Source organism: Hippichthys cyanospilos, chromosome 1 (assembly GCF_059441005.1).
Source record: "Hippichthys cyanospilos isolate Australia breed blue-spotted pipefish chromosome 1, RoL_Hcya_1.0, whole genome shotgun sequence".
Classification (NCBI taxonomy): Eukaryota; Metazoa; Chordata; class Actinopteri; order Syngnathiformes; family Syngnathidae; genus Hippichthys; species Hippichthys cyanospilos.
The window spans coordinates 5,927,987-5,944,425 of NC_142369.1; the positions used below are offsets into that span (position 1 = coordinate 5,927,987).

A 16,439-nucleotide genomic window follows, 5' to 3' on the forward strand; every position below is an offset into this window, starting at 1 on the left:
AATAATAATTAAATTAATTTATTGTTTAAGGATGATATAAGTTAATAAATCACATTTTATTTTCAGTATGTTATTCATTTTTATTACTGTAAAAGCCAGATTCTCCTCCATACTAGAATGGTATGACCCAACTTGTCATGTGCCTCCTCTCGTTACCTGTCAAGTTAATGATTTATTTTTGTGAACACATCTCTACTATCATCCCAAAAGAGGACTCTTTAAGTTGAATATTTTTCTGTGGACAAATGTTTATTAATAATTATTTATTTTTGAGAACAGGGCAGACACTTTGTTTTTTTGTTTTTTTTCTTGGGGAAGAATTCAGCTCATGATTTATTTGTGCAGAGATCTCTACTGTAATCCCAAATCACGACACGTTTTGTAGAATATTTTTCTGTGAACAAATATGTATTTATATTTCTTTTTAAGAACAGGTCTGACATTTTGAATGGATTATTTTTCGTGGAAAAATATATTTTAATAATTATATTATTCCGTTTTCATAACATGTTTCATTCCAAAAGAGGACACTTTATTTATTTATTTTTTTTGTGGACCAATAGAAATTAAGCTTAAAAAGCATCGAAATTTAATAAATCATACACTGATGGCAGGATTTAAGTCTTTTTTTTTTTTTTAAACCAAAACAAAAATGCTTTGCACTGGTTAAGGAGTACTTGACTGAAAAAAGATATTTCATAGAGGGTACGTCACTCAAAAAGGTCGAGAACCACTGTTTTAATCTATTAGCTAAATTTCCTTATAACAGCGTCATAGAGTAGCAATTCTCAAATGCGGGTACCCCTGGGGTACGTGAAGCCACTTTAAGGTGTACATGAGATTTCAATAGGGTTTCTTCTGCAATGATCAAATCTAGTTTCTCAACTTTTAACAGGAAGTTAGCGAATCTAATTAAATGCTTTTAGAATAGGGACAGCCCAATAGTCTTTTCAAAATAAGAGCAAACAAATTAGAAGATTCAGAAAAGTCCATTCGGTTCCCAATTTTTTTGCACACAAGTAGGAAATAAAACAAGGATGGCCTCACTGTTTAGCTGCAACATGGCTGAAAAATTATTTCCCTCTAGGCCCATCATTGAACAAAAGTAGTGAATAATTGTGATAGAGGTTATTTTTGTGGAGCTTGAGTGCAGATTTTTATTTACGTCCAAACTTTAACTTGCAGCCAGCACGAGAACCTTGAATTCAATACCGCAGTGACCGAGTACTGTCAGTTTCAGCCTGTTTGACTTTGTGAGCCACACACACACCACCGCGCAGACGCACACATACACACAAAGTCTCTGGCGGAGCCTGATGTCATATCAATCTCACGAGTCTAAGCAGGCTGTTCAGTGAGATGTGAAATTGAAACGTAGCCTTGGTTATTAGACAAACAGTGCACCGGCGCAACTGCTGCTTCTCTTGTCAATAACCCCCCAGAGTAAGCAACTAACAGCTCATTTGTCCAATCGCAGCAGCCGGTTATTGCTACGTTATATGTGCACGTGTATGTTAGTGTCTGCGTATGACTACGAACTTACACATACTGGCACTGAAGCGATGCGGGCCCTGCCCCATTCCTCTGCCAGATTTTATACGGCACTTCCTGCATTGGTGGTTTCCATATGCAAAGAAATGAATGACCGATTTGGATCTAGAAATATCACAGAATCTCGGCCTGAATGTTCTAAACCTCCCCTGGAGGTGACTGCCATCTTGATTCGGAGTCCTCTAATCCGTATTTGGAACAGATGGTGCGGTCCACTATTCCCACTACCTGGTACTGCCTCTCCATGTAAAGTAGGCGTTGCTGCCAGCATCTTACACCCTGCTGTGATTGGCTGCATCATTTGTTTTTTTTTTTTTTTGCACAGCCTACATCAGGAATCCTGTCCGATATTGTAGACCCCGGCGTTTATTGATTTTGTGTTTAGAGCCTGCTCTTGTGCAGCTATGTTAGCTCCCTACAACAAAAAGAGGGGACTACCCTAAGTCCTGCATCCTGAGGTTGTACACATAGCAAAAAAAAAGGGAATGGGGCATTAACTGGTTAATATCCAGGAGGAAATAACAGGCCTCTACATCAAAAGGGATGACCTGCTTAGTGAAGGCCTCAGACAACTTAAGCCCAGTAAGGAGAAGGAGCCAGATGGACAGTGATAGAAAGACAAGCCCCGGCATGGCATTAGTACTGCTATCAAATTGATATACAGTGATCCCCCCCACTTCACTGTTAATGGGGGGTGTCAACCCGCTGTGAAGTCTGAAACCCGCGAAGTAGGGTATCAGTTCCTAGATTTCTATGTACGCCCCAATATAGCCGCAGTAACCATAAACAATCTGTTTTTATTGTATTTTTTGCTTATTTTATTTCCTTTCTCCTATTATTTAACATTACTTTATCCTTATTAACATTATTGTATATTCATTAAATAACTAATATTATTTAGTTTGTTGAGAATTTGGTCTCAGGACTGGTTATCTGCACCAAAACTTCGGTGAAAGAGTACGCAAGTCATCACATTGAACTTCACATTTATTTTGGCTCATGTATGGTGTATCATGTAGTATCTGTTGAATAATGAATCAACAACAATGTTAAAGTCAGTAAACGCAAATATAAACACTTGTCGAACTTTAATCTATAAATTTACTGTATTTTTAGCCGACATTAGCGGGTTAGCAACAACAAACAACTACTAACTTTAAAGTGCTACCTATACACAAACGAACACATTAACAGAATAAACACTCACTTACTAAATATAAGCAGTAGCGTGCGTTATCAACATAAATGATAATAAACTGTAAATATGAGAATGAGTTGTCATTCACTACGTCATCGTAACGAGCCGAATGACGCACAGAGAACGTAAAACAGGAAAGGGAAATGCAACGCGACTCGACAAATTAAAAGAATGCATTTCAAAATAAGATAACAAACGTCACAAACTCTAACGCTTGAAAAATTGTTAATATTTATTAACTAATATTACTTAGTTATTTGATGAATACAGGACTGTATAATGTACTTTTTTGCCCTTTTCATTTTTTTTCCATTTTTGCACATTTTTTAAATTCATTTATTTTGAAATGTTTTTAATTTTTCCTGGAAAAACCCGTGAAGTACTGAGACCGCGAAGTAGGAGGGATCACTGTACTGTATTTGCATTTTCATACTTTAAGATCCTGTCATACTGCTTCTTTGCTTATGTGTTGCTGTACATATTCATATGTATATCTGGGAAAAGAAATATCCGCTGTTGAAAAGGCTCGTTAAATGACAACATTTCTAGGTGACATCCATCATTTGACAAGCCACCCTATTTGCACGTTTCTAAATCCCACTTTTTTTTTTTTTACACATAGAATAAATTTCTGTAAGTTATTTACACCCCATAACATTTAATTTACTCTCTCACACGTAGAAAAAAACTGTAAAGATGTAAACAATGTGCCAAATAGATGCAGAGTCATAAACACCGCTACATGGTGTTGCATTGTGCTTGCCGGTGACAAATAATTAGAGGCAGCAGTTTCACCAGCATCAAGAGTCGTGTTGACTGAAAATGATCCCAATAGTGAGTGTGTGGACTCGGAGGGTTGAGGTGAAGGCTTGTTATTAAAATTCCCCACGAAAAACCTTTGGGGGAAACGCCAAGCATTGGGGTCAAAATACTCCGTCTTATCTGAAAAATTCAATGTGGCCATTCTACCTATTAAATATGCACATCACAATATTATGACCGGTATGCAAAGACCTTCAAATGCTGCCAATCAACAGATTAAATTAACACAAACACATACTCAAAATGTGACCTGCAGCAACCCTGAAAGGTGGAGGAGGAAGAATAAAATAATAAAAAAACGGAATCCAATCAAGAGTACTCAAATGCCGAGGGCTCTTTAAATGCATGACGTCCGCCACCGCGCTTAGTCACGGTTTTGAATCAAGTATAACAATGCCGGGTCGACTTCGGTTTTGGTAATTAAATCAAGCGCCTGATCAGAGGCGTCGACTGCGCCATGTCAAAATTATTCATCATTCACATGGGCACTTCATTAGTAACCACAAAGTGGTCTATGACACTGTATTATGTGTACCATACATATTAGGATACGTATATGCGAGCGAAATGTTTGCTGACGTTACAATAATCGCTAGTGTGCTCGGGCTAATTGCAATTTTTAAACGGTTAGCGTAGGCATAGTTTGATTGAATGAATTAAATGAGTAATTCTATTCAATTACAATAAGAATCAAGAAATAAGTCATTCTAGTGACTCACCAACTCATGTTAGACCTTAATAAGAGTATAAATAGAAAATGTTGAGAATAAAATCATGTTTTTTGGTTTAACTCATTCAGTGCCATAGGCAGGAATTCTCGTCTTTAAAAATAGTAACTATAATAAATAATGCAATTCTGGTCAAATACTTTTTTTTATGGAGATGAGCTGACACCCTTAACTAATGCTTACTTAATATAAGCCAATTGAGCACGGTAGTGCTAACTGTGACCATTGGATGGCACTGTTTCCACACTTACAACACAGCTATTACCAATAATTCCAACTGAAGAATGGAAGTCAATCTTTCACATGGCAGCACCCATATTTGCATAGACATAGCAGACAATATTCTGTTGGCCTTGAAAGGTGAGTGAAAATGCTAAATACACTGGGGCTCTAGAAGTTTCCTTTTCAAATAACACTTGGCATGGAAAGAGACCCTTAGGAATCCTTTTTTTTTTTTTTTTTTTGAGCCAAGAACACCTTTTCCCAACAGCACCAAGTAATTTTGGAAAAAAAAAAAAAAAACTTATGAGTGTAACACCACTTACTTCATGTTCCAATTCATTTGCTGTAAATTTGAAAATTAAATTGTACTGTTCAGCTCACAGAAATAAAAAAAAAATTCTAATCCCCGCAGGAACCCTTTTAACAAATGAGATATCCCCTGAAGTGCCTTCACGTACCCCTATTTGGGAACCTTTGTTTTATTGGCGCTTTAAAAAAACCTGTTGTTTTTGTAAATAAACACTAAAGTGAGGGGTTATGATGTCAAGAAAGTAGGACATCTTCACCAAATGAGGTCTCGCGCAGGACACTAATCAAGCTAGGCCACGTCGCACCTTTATGACTGTAACATACTCTCGAGGAGCTGAGAACGACATCGATAAAAACATTTTATGTGTGCCTCCTTGTGCCTGTTTTATTACCGCCATTTGTGGTGCTGCGCGTGTGTCAAGTGGAGACACGTTGTAAATACCCGCCGATCGCAACGTGTCATGTTGTGGACCACAATAGATGAGCAAGCTTCGTGCTTTGTGTTTGTGCGGGTCACTGCGCGAAGGTTCGCTACGTGGGCGAACATTTTGTCCTCCCGCTGTATCTTGGCTCTTTGAAAGTGAAGTGGCCCTTCAAAAACTTGGCAAGCTTGCCAGGAGCCTCATCTGTGGCAGGTGGTGCCATTATGGCCTCGGTTGCCGGAGCGTCCTAGTAAGTAGAAAAAGATGTTACAGTGGAGTAAAAATGAGTGAGATCTGGACGGGAAATATTTGATTTGTTAAAGAGCGAGCAAAGATGGTGTATTGCTGCAAAGCTGGTGAATTGGTAAATTTCCTTTACATTTAGACTTGCTTTACAAATAAGTACCGTACTACAGTTGTGTGGCATCACAGGCAAAAACGTTTATGTACATAAAGAAGTCAAACACAAGATGAATTATTAATTATAGATGATGCTTACAATGGCAAAGTTTGATTTTATTTGCTTTATTTACACTTTTCAAATAACAGAACACAAAATAACGGCATTGCAGAAGTTTGGGCGCCTCGCACAGTTCATAGCAGTGGTCCTTAAATGGAGGTACCGTATTTTTCGCACTATAAGGCGCACCTAAAAGCCTTGATTTTTTTTAAAAGCTGATGAGGCGCCTTATAATCAGGTGCGCCTTATATATGGATCAATATTGAGATTGGGATTTGTAGACGGGGAATGAAGTGATAAAGTCAACTTTATCTGTTTCTTTTGTGTGTTTACAGTTGAACAAGGTTGCTCATATTGATAGAGTTATTATGCTATTGAGAGTTATTATTTGAGTTATTGTTATTTCTTTGAGTATTACTATATTGTGATTGAAAAAGTTTTAAAATATGTCATTAATTGAGGGTGCGCCTTATAATCCGGTGTGCCTTATAATGTGGAAAATACAGTACTTGAGATTTTAACAAGGTTTCTGTAGATATCAGCCAATCTAATGCTTTTTTTTCATTTTAATTAAGATCAAATTCAGAGGAAACATCAAGAAACTTATTGCTAAATTGTTTTAGGGACTCCATGATATGCTTCATTTTGTTAGGTTTTATTCAGATACGCATGATCATGAGAAGACGCAATTTACCAGCAAATGAACAAAGAAGAAAACAGATGTTACATGATGTATTTTCTGGAGTCCCTCCCACAAGTCATTTCCATAGTTTAAAAAAAAAAAATCAGACACGGACGGCACTGGACTTTGTTTTGTGTCACTTTCAGACAACCTCGAAAATTTAACAAATGACACACAAGGAAGGAAGACAAGATACTTCAGATTGTTTTTATTCTCGAGGAGGATGGACAGAGATGTGTTTGTATTTATTTTCGAGGATGATGCACAGAGATGTGTACAGTTACAATCTCTTACAATCTCATTCTGTCAAGCCCACTTTTTATTCATTAGAGTAGCCCGAGTTAGAAAAATAGATGCCCTAAAGGTTTTGACGGGAGCACAAGGGTGCAACGTGACAACCAACACCCGATAGTGGCATGTGTGTCAGTTATACTATCAGTTATCAACTCATCATTAGCTACTTTCTTCTTCGACGATCCACAGATCGTTCTGCCCTGTGCTCATGTCACGGTGCCTCCTTTCTCCTTGTGTTCTTCCCTTTCCAGAGACAACTTCCCTTCCGCGATTCAAACAAAGTTACCAAGCACAAACCAACAAATTTCAACATGTTAGACCTCTTAGTTATCACACTACCGGGCGAGTGTCATCCCTTAGCGAAAATACTGCGAGAACGATGTTGAGGAAATTGACCCAATAATGGTCAAAATACCACGCAAGGATAAATGATCTTCTCATGTCCCAAAGGCACAGCAATCAGACATCAGACAGTAAATGAATAATAAAGAGGCTATTATGTGGAGCTCCGTTTCAAATGGGCAGTTTCCTCCATGTAGCCGTAGCTTACTGTGAGGTTAATTGAAACCTTAACAGCGCTTTAGTCTCGGCTTCATGTGTGCGGTTCCTGACTTCCGTCAAGGTATCACGTTAAGCCTACGTCCCCACGGAAGCACGCCACGTATCTAAAGACACCTAAGAACGGCGGAGCTCATTTTTGCTGCTAATTAGCTTTTGCGAAAGCTGAAGTGACATCTTCTCATCGCTATTAGCAAATATTAGCCAAAGGAGACTTAACCTCCCCGGCGTTGGTAATAACAGTGGGCAGCATCTGAACTGGTAGCGGCCTCCCTTTTTTTTTTTTTTTTTGGGCTTATCTCACACTCTCAGCCTTGTGTTTACTAAATAGGCGTAAACAAGAGAAAGTGTGCAGTCAGCTCGGGAGGCAAATCACACGCCGCTCACTGTTAACATACTTAGCTAGTCCATAATTGAAAATGGCTGCTTTTGCACTGCCAACATCAGCATCGCCACAAGGCTTCCCTCGAGGGGATTTACTTTTTATTTGTTTCAGGCACGGCAACGCACACGCCTCGCCCCCTCCCCTCGCCGTTCTTGTCGATCTTCTGTTTTTCTTTTAATGGCTCTTTTCTGTGTCAGTTCACACTTCACTTATGATTGCTCGGGACGTCAATTTTGAAAGAAAATGTGCCTTTAAAAAGCCCTTTCTCCATCTCCGCCATCATAAACATTTGTGTGTTGGGTTTGCCCTCCGGGCGATGATGACATTTATTCGTCTTTAACCGTCACAGGTTGGGAATGTGCACATCTGTTGATAGGGTGCCATATCATCAGCTCGTAGCAATAAATACCCATGAGGCTTTGTCTACCACCCAAAATTTAGCTGGAATGGAGCTTGGGGATGAACCAGATTTGATGATCCATCACAGAGGGTTGTCGTTCTTGAGATAAGTCTTGAGACCTGTCTCAAAGGTCTCAGTCTTGTCCCTGAATCTGTTGCACTTTTGTTTAGTTTTGTCCTGTTCTCTGGCAGGTCAGACTCTAACTTGGAACAGACCCATCATTGGACCCCAAACAGAGTGAACGCAGGCTAGAAGTGCCAAAATACTTTATTACCTCAAATTGCATGCACTACTCAAAAAAGCAAAGAATAATCCAAGCACATTTGAGCGAATCTATATGAAAGTACAACAAAAAGAGACAGGGCAAAAGCCTACTGTATGTAAAACCAGAAACTCAGTGGAGGGGCAGGGGCCAGCAGGAGAACGATGACGGATGATGATCAAAAAGACAACAAAAAGTCTAGCAATTAGGAATAACTGAATAACTTGGATAGGTAAAGTATCAACGAACCACACAAGCACTATAACACCAAACAACACCAGATGTAGCATAACCCGGCGTCGTCCTCTTGCTCCGGCCGCACTTTAGTAACCCCAACAACATGACACCATCACCACTACTACTATTCTACTAAAATTGTGATCAACGAGCATTTGCCTAATTTGTATAAGTAACTAGTAACTAGTGAGACCAAGATATTGTCAAGACGATAGAGTATCGGGACAGAGAAAAGACCAAGAAATTTCGAGGCTTAGACCGAGACCAACTTTTGAAGGACGAGACGGAGACAAGCCAAGTCCGTTACTCGTAATTAGTAACTAGTGAGACCAAGATATTGTCAAGACGAGAGAGTATCGGGACAGAAAAAAGACCAAGAAATTTCGAGGCTAAGACCAAGACCAACTTTTGAAGGACGAGACAGAGACAAGTCAAGACCGTTATATTTAAATTAAACAATCTTTTTCCATTAAGTTTGAAACAAAACAAAAACTTTGCTTAAAAAACATGTGTTATGTGGTTTTTAAAACAGTACAATCAAAAATAATCCAAATATCTCTGATCACTGTAGAACTGACCTGGTCTCGACTGGTCTCGATCAAAAATCAAAATCGTCCTGTCCAACACCGGATTAAACTGCCTTGGATTCCAAGACGAGAATGAGATTGTTAAAACGTGGTCTCAAAACCATTTTTGAAACCAATACCCATCTTGACAACGACAACACCAGAAGTAAAATTTGTTTGTGTGTTTAATTTTACTATTTAAAAAAGTAAACATAGCATCATTTGATTTTATTGCAACCGTAATTGGCGAATAATACTGATGATTTTGTTGTTGTTTTTTTTTAATGATTTTTCTCAATCAGGATCTTTTGATACTCTCTGGTCCCGCAAATCTTTTGGCCTCGTTGGTGTTTTCTTGACGACAACACTGGCGCCACATGAGCCTAGTCCTCTTGACGGTTCCTTTGTCAATTTTACAGATTGGTTCTCTATTTGGCTTCCAAAAGTCATGATCTAGTCTCTGTCTCGATAAAGTCGTGGTTTTGATGAAAACACCCCCACCTTCTGAGCCCATTTTCCTTGGCCGGAGTGCAATTAAGTTCTCAGGTTTGACCCCCAAAAGTCTGTGTCTTGTGTCTGTCCTGATACTCCCTAATCCCAACAATGTCTTGGTCTCGGTTGATGTGGTTTTGTCGACAACACTCACACTCCCTGAGCCCAGTCTACTTTAGTTGCATAGTTACAGTTATGTTGTCAACATTGCAGTTTAGTTTCCACTCTGGACCATAGGGGTCAAAGACCAGTCCTCGAGGGCCAGTATCCTGTGTGTTTCCGATGCTTCCCTCCCAAACACATCTGGTTCGAACGATTACGATTTTCAAGCTCCTGCAGAGCTCGTCATTTGAATCGGGTGATTCTGGGGAAAGGAATCTGGAAAACGCGGAGGACTCCGACCCTCGAGGACCGAAGCTTGGGGCCTGTGCTCTAGCCCATCAAAAGTCTTCGTCTTGTCTCTGACTTAACACTCTCTAGTAGTCTCAATGATGTCTTGGTCTAGGTTGGTGTGGTTTTGACTACAACACTCCTGAGGCCATTTTTTTCGGCTATCTTGTCTCAGTTCAGTTCTCCTGGTGAGATCTTTATTCCTGACAGGATATTTAGAAGTTCATTATGTATTCACCAGCATTTGTCTCCTGCATTCTACTTTTCTGTGTTGCAAATCAATTTATCTCACAGATGAAATACTGCCGAATCCGCGGCCGATTCATCATCCCAAAGACATTTCGGCGGAGACATTTTTATATGCGCTGCATCATCACAGTCAATAAAAATAGCTAATTGGTTTCATCTGGCAATATTAGATCGGAGGTGTGTACAAATGCCCGCAGAGAAAAGGGTGCCTTTTAAAGATTAATTTCCCGCAGTGTATTTTTGTCTTCCAAATATTACCGCGTCGTATCCGTGTTGATGTACGATACGTTGAAAATGATATCGGTGTAACGGTGAGGTATTTTTTGGCTTCTTCTTCTTCTATGGTGCTTTGTCTCATTTCTTGCTTTGGCATCCCTCGCAGGAAAGGAAGAGTCGGTAGCAACCTTCAAGGGCAACGAGTTCTTCTGCTACGACCTGTCGCTTACGCCGATCCAGAGCAGCACGGACGAGATCACGCTGTCCTTCCGCACGCTGCAGCGCAACGGCCTAATGCTGCACACGGGAAAATCGGCCGACTACGTCAACCTGTCGCTGAAGAGCGGCGCGGTCTGGCTGGTCATCAACCTGGGCTCCGGGGCTTTCGAGGCCCTGGTGGAACCCGTCAACGGAAAGTTCAACGATAACTCCTGGCATGACGTGCGCGTCACCCGCAACCTGCGCCAGGTAAACGCGCATCCGGTCTGCTAGCCATGATTAGAATCTTCGTCTAATCTTCTTTCAATTCGAGGTCGATTTAGGTCGAACATCAGCTATTTTCTTGTTTTTTTTCTTTGCGAAACTAACAACAGCTCTGCTTACTTTTTGTTTCCAGAACAAGCGGAAACCTGACTTGGGATATGTTTTTTTTTTAGTTAGAGCACCACAGTTGCCAATCAATATGAATCATACATTAAAAAAAAAAAAAAGAGTCAAACACATAAATACCAAATGAGAGCGCTAGCAAGGAGCTGCAATTTACTCACTAGATTACAACCCTTAAAGGCACACATCCAACACACAGACATTTCTGAAAACAATGAAATATTCTGACAATGATTGAATGACATGAAACTCAAGTAAGTAAACTGGCAAACATGTTCGGACATATTCCACTAAACGCTAAAAACGTAGCATTTTTTTCGCCATAATGATATGACCTATTGGCATGTGCATGCTCATACTCCGTGGGATTATGGGAAATATTGATAGACGGGGATAATAATAAAACAATAAAAATAAATACTATTGTATAATGTAGGCCAAATGCCAAAATAAATTTTTGTTGTTGTCCTGTTTTTGTTTTTTTGCCCATAAGGCCACAGAGTATTGAATTGCAAATGCACTTTGTGGCATTACGGGGAAAATGATAACACATAATAATAAAACCATAAATATTACTTGTAAGGCTATAAACAATGTTTACAGTTAATTTCTGAACGTATTTGTATATTGTAGGCCAAATGCGATGGTTTTATTTTGTTTTTCTGCGCATGCGCAAGTCAAAAACCTTAGCGTTACGAGAAAAAAAATGCTACATTATTAGCGTTAAGCTATAGATTTTTTTTTACGTATTTTCAAGTACGATAAAACGCATTTGACTACTCCTTCCATTATGTTTAAATACATTTGAAGGTATTTGCAAGTACATTTGAACATATTTGCAAATATGTTTGTACATACATGTAGGCTAAATGCTAAAAAATATGCAAACATTTTTCGCAAAATACCAAGGAATATTTGGCAAGCACATGCCCTGTAGTAAATGTGAAACGTGCATAAAAATTAACTGAAAAATGAATAAAAGTTGATTTACTTAATTTTCCAATGTACTGGTATAACATAAACATTGAGGCTACAAGTTCATTTTAACATATTTTTAAACTACGATCAAATATACTCAAATACTTTTGAACAAAATGAAATGCATTTGAAGGCATTTGCAAGGATTTTTGAAAGTATTTGCAAATACTTACATGGAGGCGAAATAACAGCAAATTTTCCCCATAATGCAGTTCATCCATAAAATGTACGAATAGTTGACTTACTTGATTATTCAATGTATTGGTATAATTTAGGCCAGATGCTTTTTTTTTTTTTTTTTTCCTAATGCATGCATCAGTCAATTCCTGGCGGCATTATGGGAAAAACATGCTTAATTTTACATTTACCCTACAGGTACGATCGTACATTTGAATGCATTTTAATGTGTTATACTTGTAATTATTTGTCCGAACGTACTTGAAAATAGTTTCCCAGGAATAAATATTTACCCTCGCTTCCGAATTATATCATGTTTTTTTTTCTTTAATTTTACCCCATTTTTATCGTTTTTCAGCAGTCAAAACGCGTAGGCGATTTCGGTTCATTTCTACCAGCGTCCGCGCATTTTTCCAGCGTCTTTTTAATGATGAAGATGGCTTGAGCGGCGGGTCTTATGGCCTTGGTTGCGTGCGCGTAGCAAGTGCGTGCACATCTCCTCGCTGCTGAGCTCATCACTTGGCGAGTATGGCGGTGAGACACAATCAATTTCACTTACGCTCTGTGCTTACTAGCTCACATTTTGGAGGCTAATTGTAATTGGAACGAATGGCTTGTCAGAGCTAATAATGGCCGCTCGGCTCGCGACGCCAAAACAGGCCGCATTAAAACCTAAGAGTCTTCCCAAGAGTGAACTTGTGGCGAATCGGGTGACCCTTGACCCCGTCTTCAAGTGAGGAGCCGCCGGCGCGGTTTTCTTCGCTGACGGCGGGCCCGACGTGCGGCGCCGCTAGCGCGCCGGATCAGCGGAGCGAGACCAGCCTAATAGCTTTCAAAAGCCGAGGCGAGTTTGAAAGATTTGCGGCGTTAAGCGAGCGCAACGTAATGAGCGACACGTACGCACGCACACATTGTCCCCGTCGCCGCTATTTTCGGTTCGCGCCGTCACACGGTTACAAACTTTATTTGTTCGTTTGTTAATCCTACATGGGTTCCATTAGAAACGGAGGATTGTATTGGATTTCTCTCCCAATGTTTTTTATGAATCAGAGCTCGGCAAACTTTCAGGGACATGGGCCATAGGAGTGTAACTCATTCAATCCCAAAGACGTCATTTTACGTTTTTTTTTTGTTCTTTTTTTTTATGTTTGTTTGTTTATTTTTTAAGAGTCCGACATTCAGAAGTGTTTGGCTTGAGGCGGGTCCAAAAATAGCTGGTACTAAATAGATGAAGGACTAAAGTACTCAATTACTTGAGGTAACTGAGTACTAATGTAATCAATTGCTAGGTAATTGAAGTGGAGGATTGTTTTGGATCAGATTTATTTGTTTTATATGAATCAGAACTCGACAAACTTTCAGGGGCATGGACCATAGGAGTGTAACTCATTCAATCCCAAAGATGTCATTTTAAGTGTTTTTTTGTTTGTTCTATTTGTTTGTTTGTTTGTTTGTTTGTTTGTTTTTAAGAGTCCAAACATTCACAAGTGTTTTGCTTGAGGCGGGTCTAAAAATAGCTGGTACTAAATAGATGAAGGACTAAAGTACTCAATTACTTGAGGTAACTGAGTACTAACATAATCGATTGCTAGGTATATGGAAGTGGAGGGGAGGATTGTTTTGGATCAGATTTATTTGTTTTATATGAATCAGAACTCGACAAACTTTCAGGGACATGGGCCATAGGAGTGTAACTCATTCAATCCCAAAGACGTCATTTTACGTTTTTTTTTTGTTTTGTTTGTTTGTTTTATGTTTGTTTGGTTTTTTTAAGAGTCCAAACTTTCAGGAGTGTTTGGCTTGAGGCGGGTCTAAAAATAGCTGGTACTAAATAGATGAAGGACTAAAGTACTTTTTGTAAAGTACTTTAGTTTTTGTTAAAAAAATATTTCAAATCAAGGGTTGGCAAAATACACGTTCCATGTTCAATTTTTAGGGTCAAACAACTTGTGTGGTCATTTGTATTGGGGTATGTATTTGTGTAATTCCACCCTCCACCACCAGATGGTGCAAATTTGAAAGAAAAATGAAAACCGCTGGTATTTCAGCTCACCTTTTGTTGCAGATAAATGAATGGCAAATCCTTTTCAGTCCTGCTCTTTATACCTACAGAAAATAATGTACGTTCTCAGAAATGATAATTGAGTGATGATGACGTGAGTTTGTTTGGAATAAGACGGAATGTGTTATATAGGACCAGGTCGACAGCCTATTAGCCTCTTGTACAATTTTTGTGTTAATTATTGCTATTGCATTCTCTTGAAATATCCTCCTGAGAATCAGCCTGTTCATTTGTGTACACTATTGTGTTTATTTTTTGTCAGAACAAGACAGCAAAATTCATTACATTGCGTCCAAATATATGAGAGATCATTGGAAAGGCTAGGATGTCATTTACACACTCTAAGACATAGTAGGGGAGCTTCAATGAGTCAAAACATATTTACCAAAAACTAATGCCCACTATAATGGACACAAATTTAGAGGCTGGAGGATGTTGTGTTTTTAAATCTATTTGTATTGTTTTTAAATGGTTTTAAGTGCCATAAACGCTAAAAAAAAAAAACGTGCCGAGGGAGTAATTAAAGAGTGTATGTATCATGGTTTTCACAAAACTGGGGTGGTCTCGAAAGTAACCCCCGCAAGTGAGATGTTCTACTGGAAATGCATTTGGAGACACAACTAACCGACCAAATCAGCCAATCTATGCAAATAAGTGTGAATCCCTCGTGGTGTTTTCTAGCAGATGGCTGAAGTACCCTTTGACCCTCACTCTCCTCCCCATGGGTGCTTTAATCTGCTTTACATTTCTGAACGTCGCTCATGTCATCCAATAATGAAGATACATCCCCAAGCAGGCGTTAATTCTCACCCAAAACCAGATAACTTGTCATATTTTTGTAATTATTTTGCATGAGTATAATGTTTGCTGTCAGAAAAATGCGCAATTAGGTGAGTCTCAGTGTTTGGGAAGTGCTTGGAGGGGGTGAAAATCTGCCAGATGACCACGAGGTCGTGGCGTCTCCCAGTGGTCATCGGATGTACTGCAAGTGAAGCGAGGATTATGACGTGAGCGTGATAATAAACTCCCCAAACAGGAAAGTTAGAATGGGAATTTTCCACCGCTGCTTGTCCACTCGAGGACAGGTTTGTTTTGTTTTTTGCTTTTTTTTTTTTTTTTTCCGGTGGGAAGGGGAACGAATACGAGAAGCGATGTGAGACGAAAGCGAAAAGGAGGAAAAGGGAGACAACAGTTTGTTCTCCATCTAAGCGAAGCAACACAACAGAGGCGACTTGTAATCCCCGATGTGACTTTACAAGCCGGAGATACAACATCCAAGTGACAGAACTGGGCCAGTCGCTTTTTAGCCCGCGTCTGAAGAGACAGGCCACTGAACTCACTGTATCACTCGCATTTTCTCGCCTTTGCGACATGCTGTGTTTCTACAAAGTCCACACACCCCTGTTCAAAAGTCAGGTGACTGTTAAATAACCATTTCAAAAAAAAAAATTTCCATCATTTGTCTAGCCTATAACCGGTATAAATGAACTTTCAAAGATAAACACAACTGAAAGATCATTCGCAGATGGCATGAACGATCTCGGGGAAAAATGCTTAATTTTTGGCGACAGAAGTGTAATGACAATAAAATAAGGATTGGCACCTCTTTTTGTTATTTCATGCTATTTGACGCATTTGGTTATTTTTTTCGGTTTTAGACTAACCTGTAACCTTCATAAATTCGGTATAGTAGTTAGCACTTCTTAAAATTTGATTCAAATTGCTTTTTTCTTTCGTAAATATTAAAAAGAATACGATTTCAGGTATGTTTATGCAGTTTTATAGAGAATAATCAGAGTGGGGGGCAAAATGTTTTCATTTTCCTAGGTCAGGGTTAGGGCAATTTCCCACCACAACTCTTTACTTTATGCAGAGCAGTGTTGTTAGCGCCAAACTTACGTTTTAGAATTATAGGCAATTTTTCAATTGTGTTTCAGGTTATTTCATGTCACATCAATGATGGTAAGCTTTTGAGGTTATATAACTTCTTTTTTAGTAACACGAAAACGTAATTTAACTCATTCAATGCCAGGGACGTATTTTCACGTTTTTTTTTTTTAATAAGTTCGAATCCCAGATAATTAAGTATTGATTTAATACTTAAGCATGTGGAAATTAATGTCTTTAATGTACTTATGCATCGATTTCATGTCTTAAGTATCTGGGGTTTGAT

General features: G+C 39.0%; 1 protein-coding gene across 6 annotated transcripts in view; it reads left to right on the plus strand.

Moving 5' to 3' along the window:
• The window catches only part of nrxn2b (neurexin 2b), a 444,830-nt gene that overhangs the window by 164,750 nt on the left and 263,641 nt on the right, over positions 1 to 16,439 (plus strand). For all 6 annotated transcript variants that reach the window (XM_088405168.1, XM_088405575.1, XM_088405495.1 and 3 more), the window contains one exon: positions 10,610 to 10,911. In XM_088405168.1, coding sequence (XP_088261294.1) covers positions 10,610 to 10,911 — 302 coding nt within the window. The remainder of the gene's footprint in view (positions 1 to 10,609; positions 10,912 to 16,439) is intronic.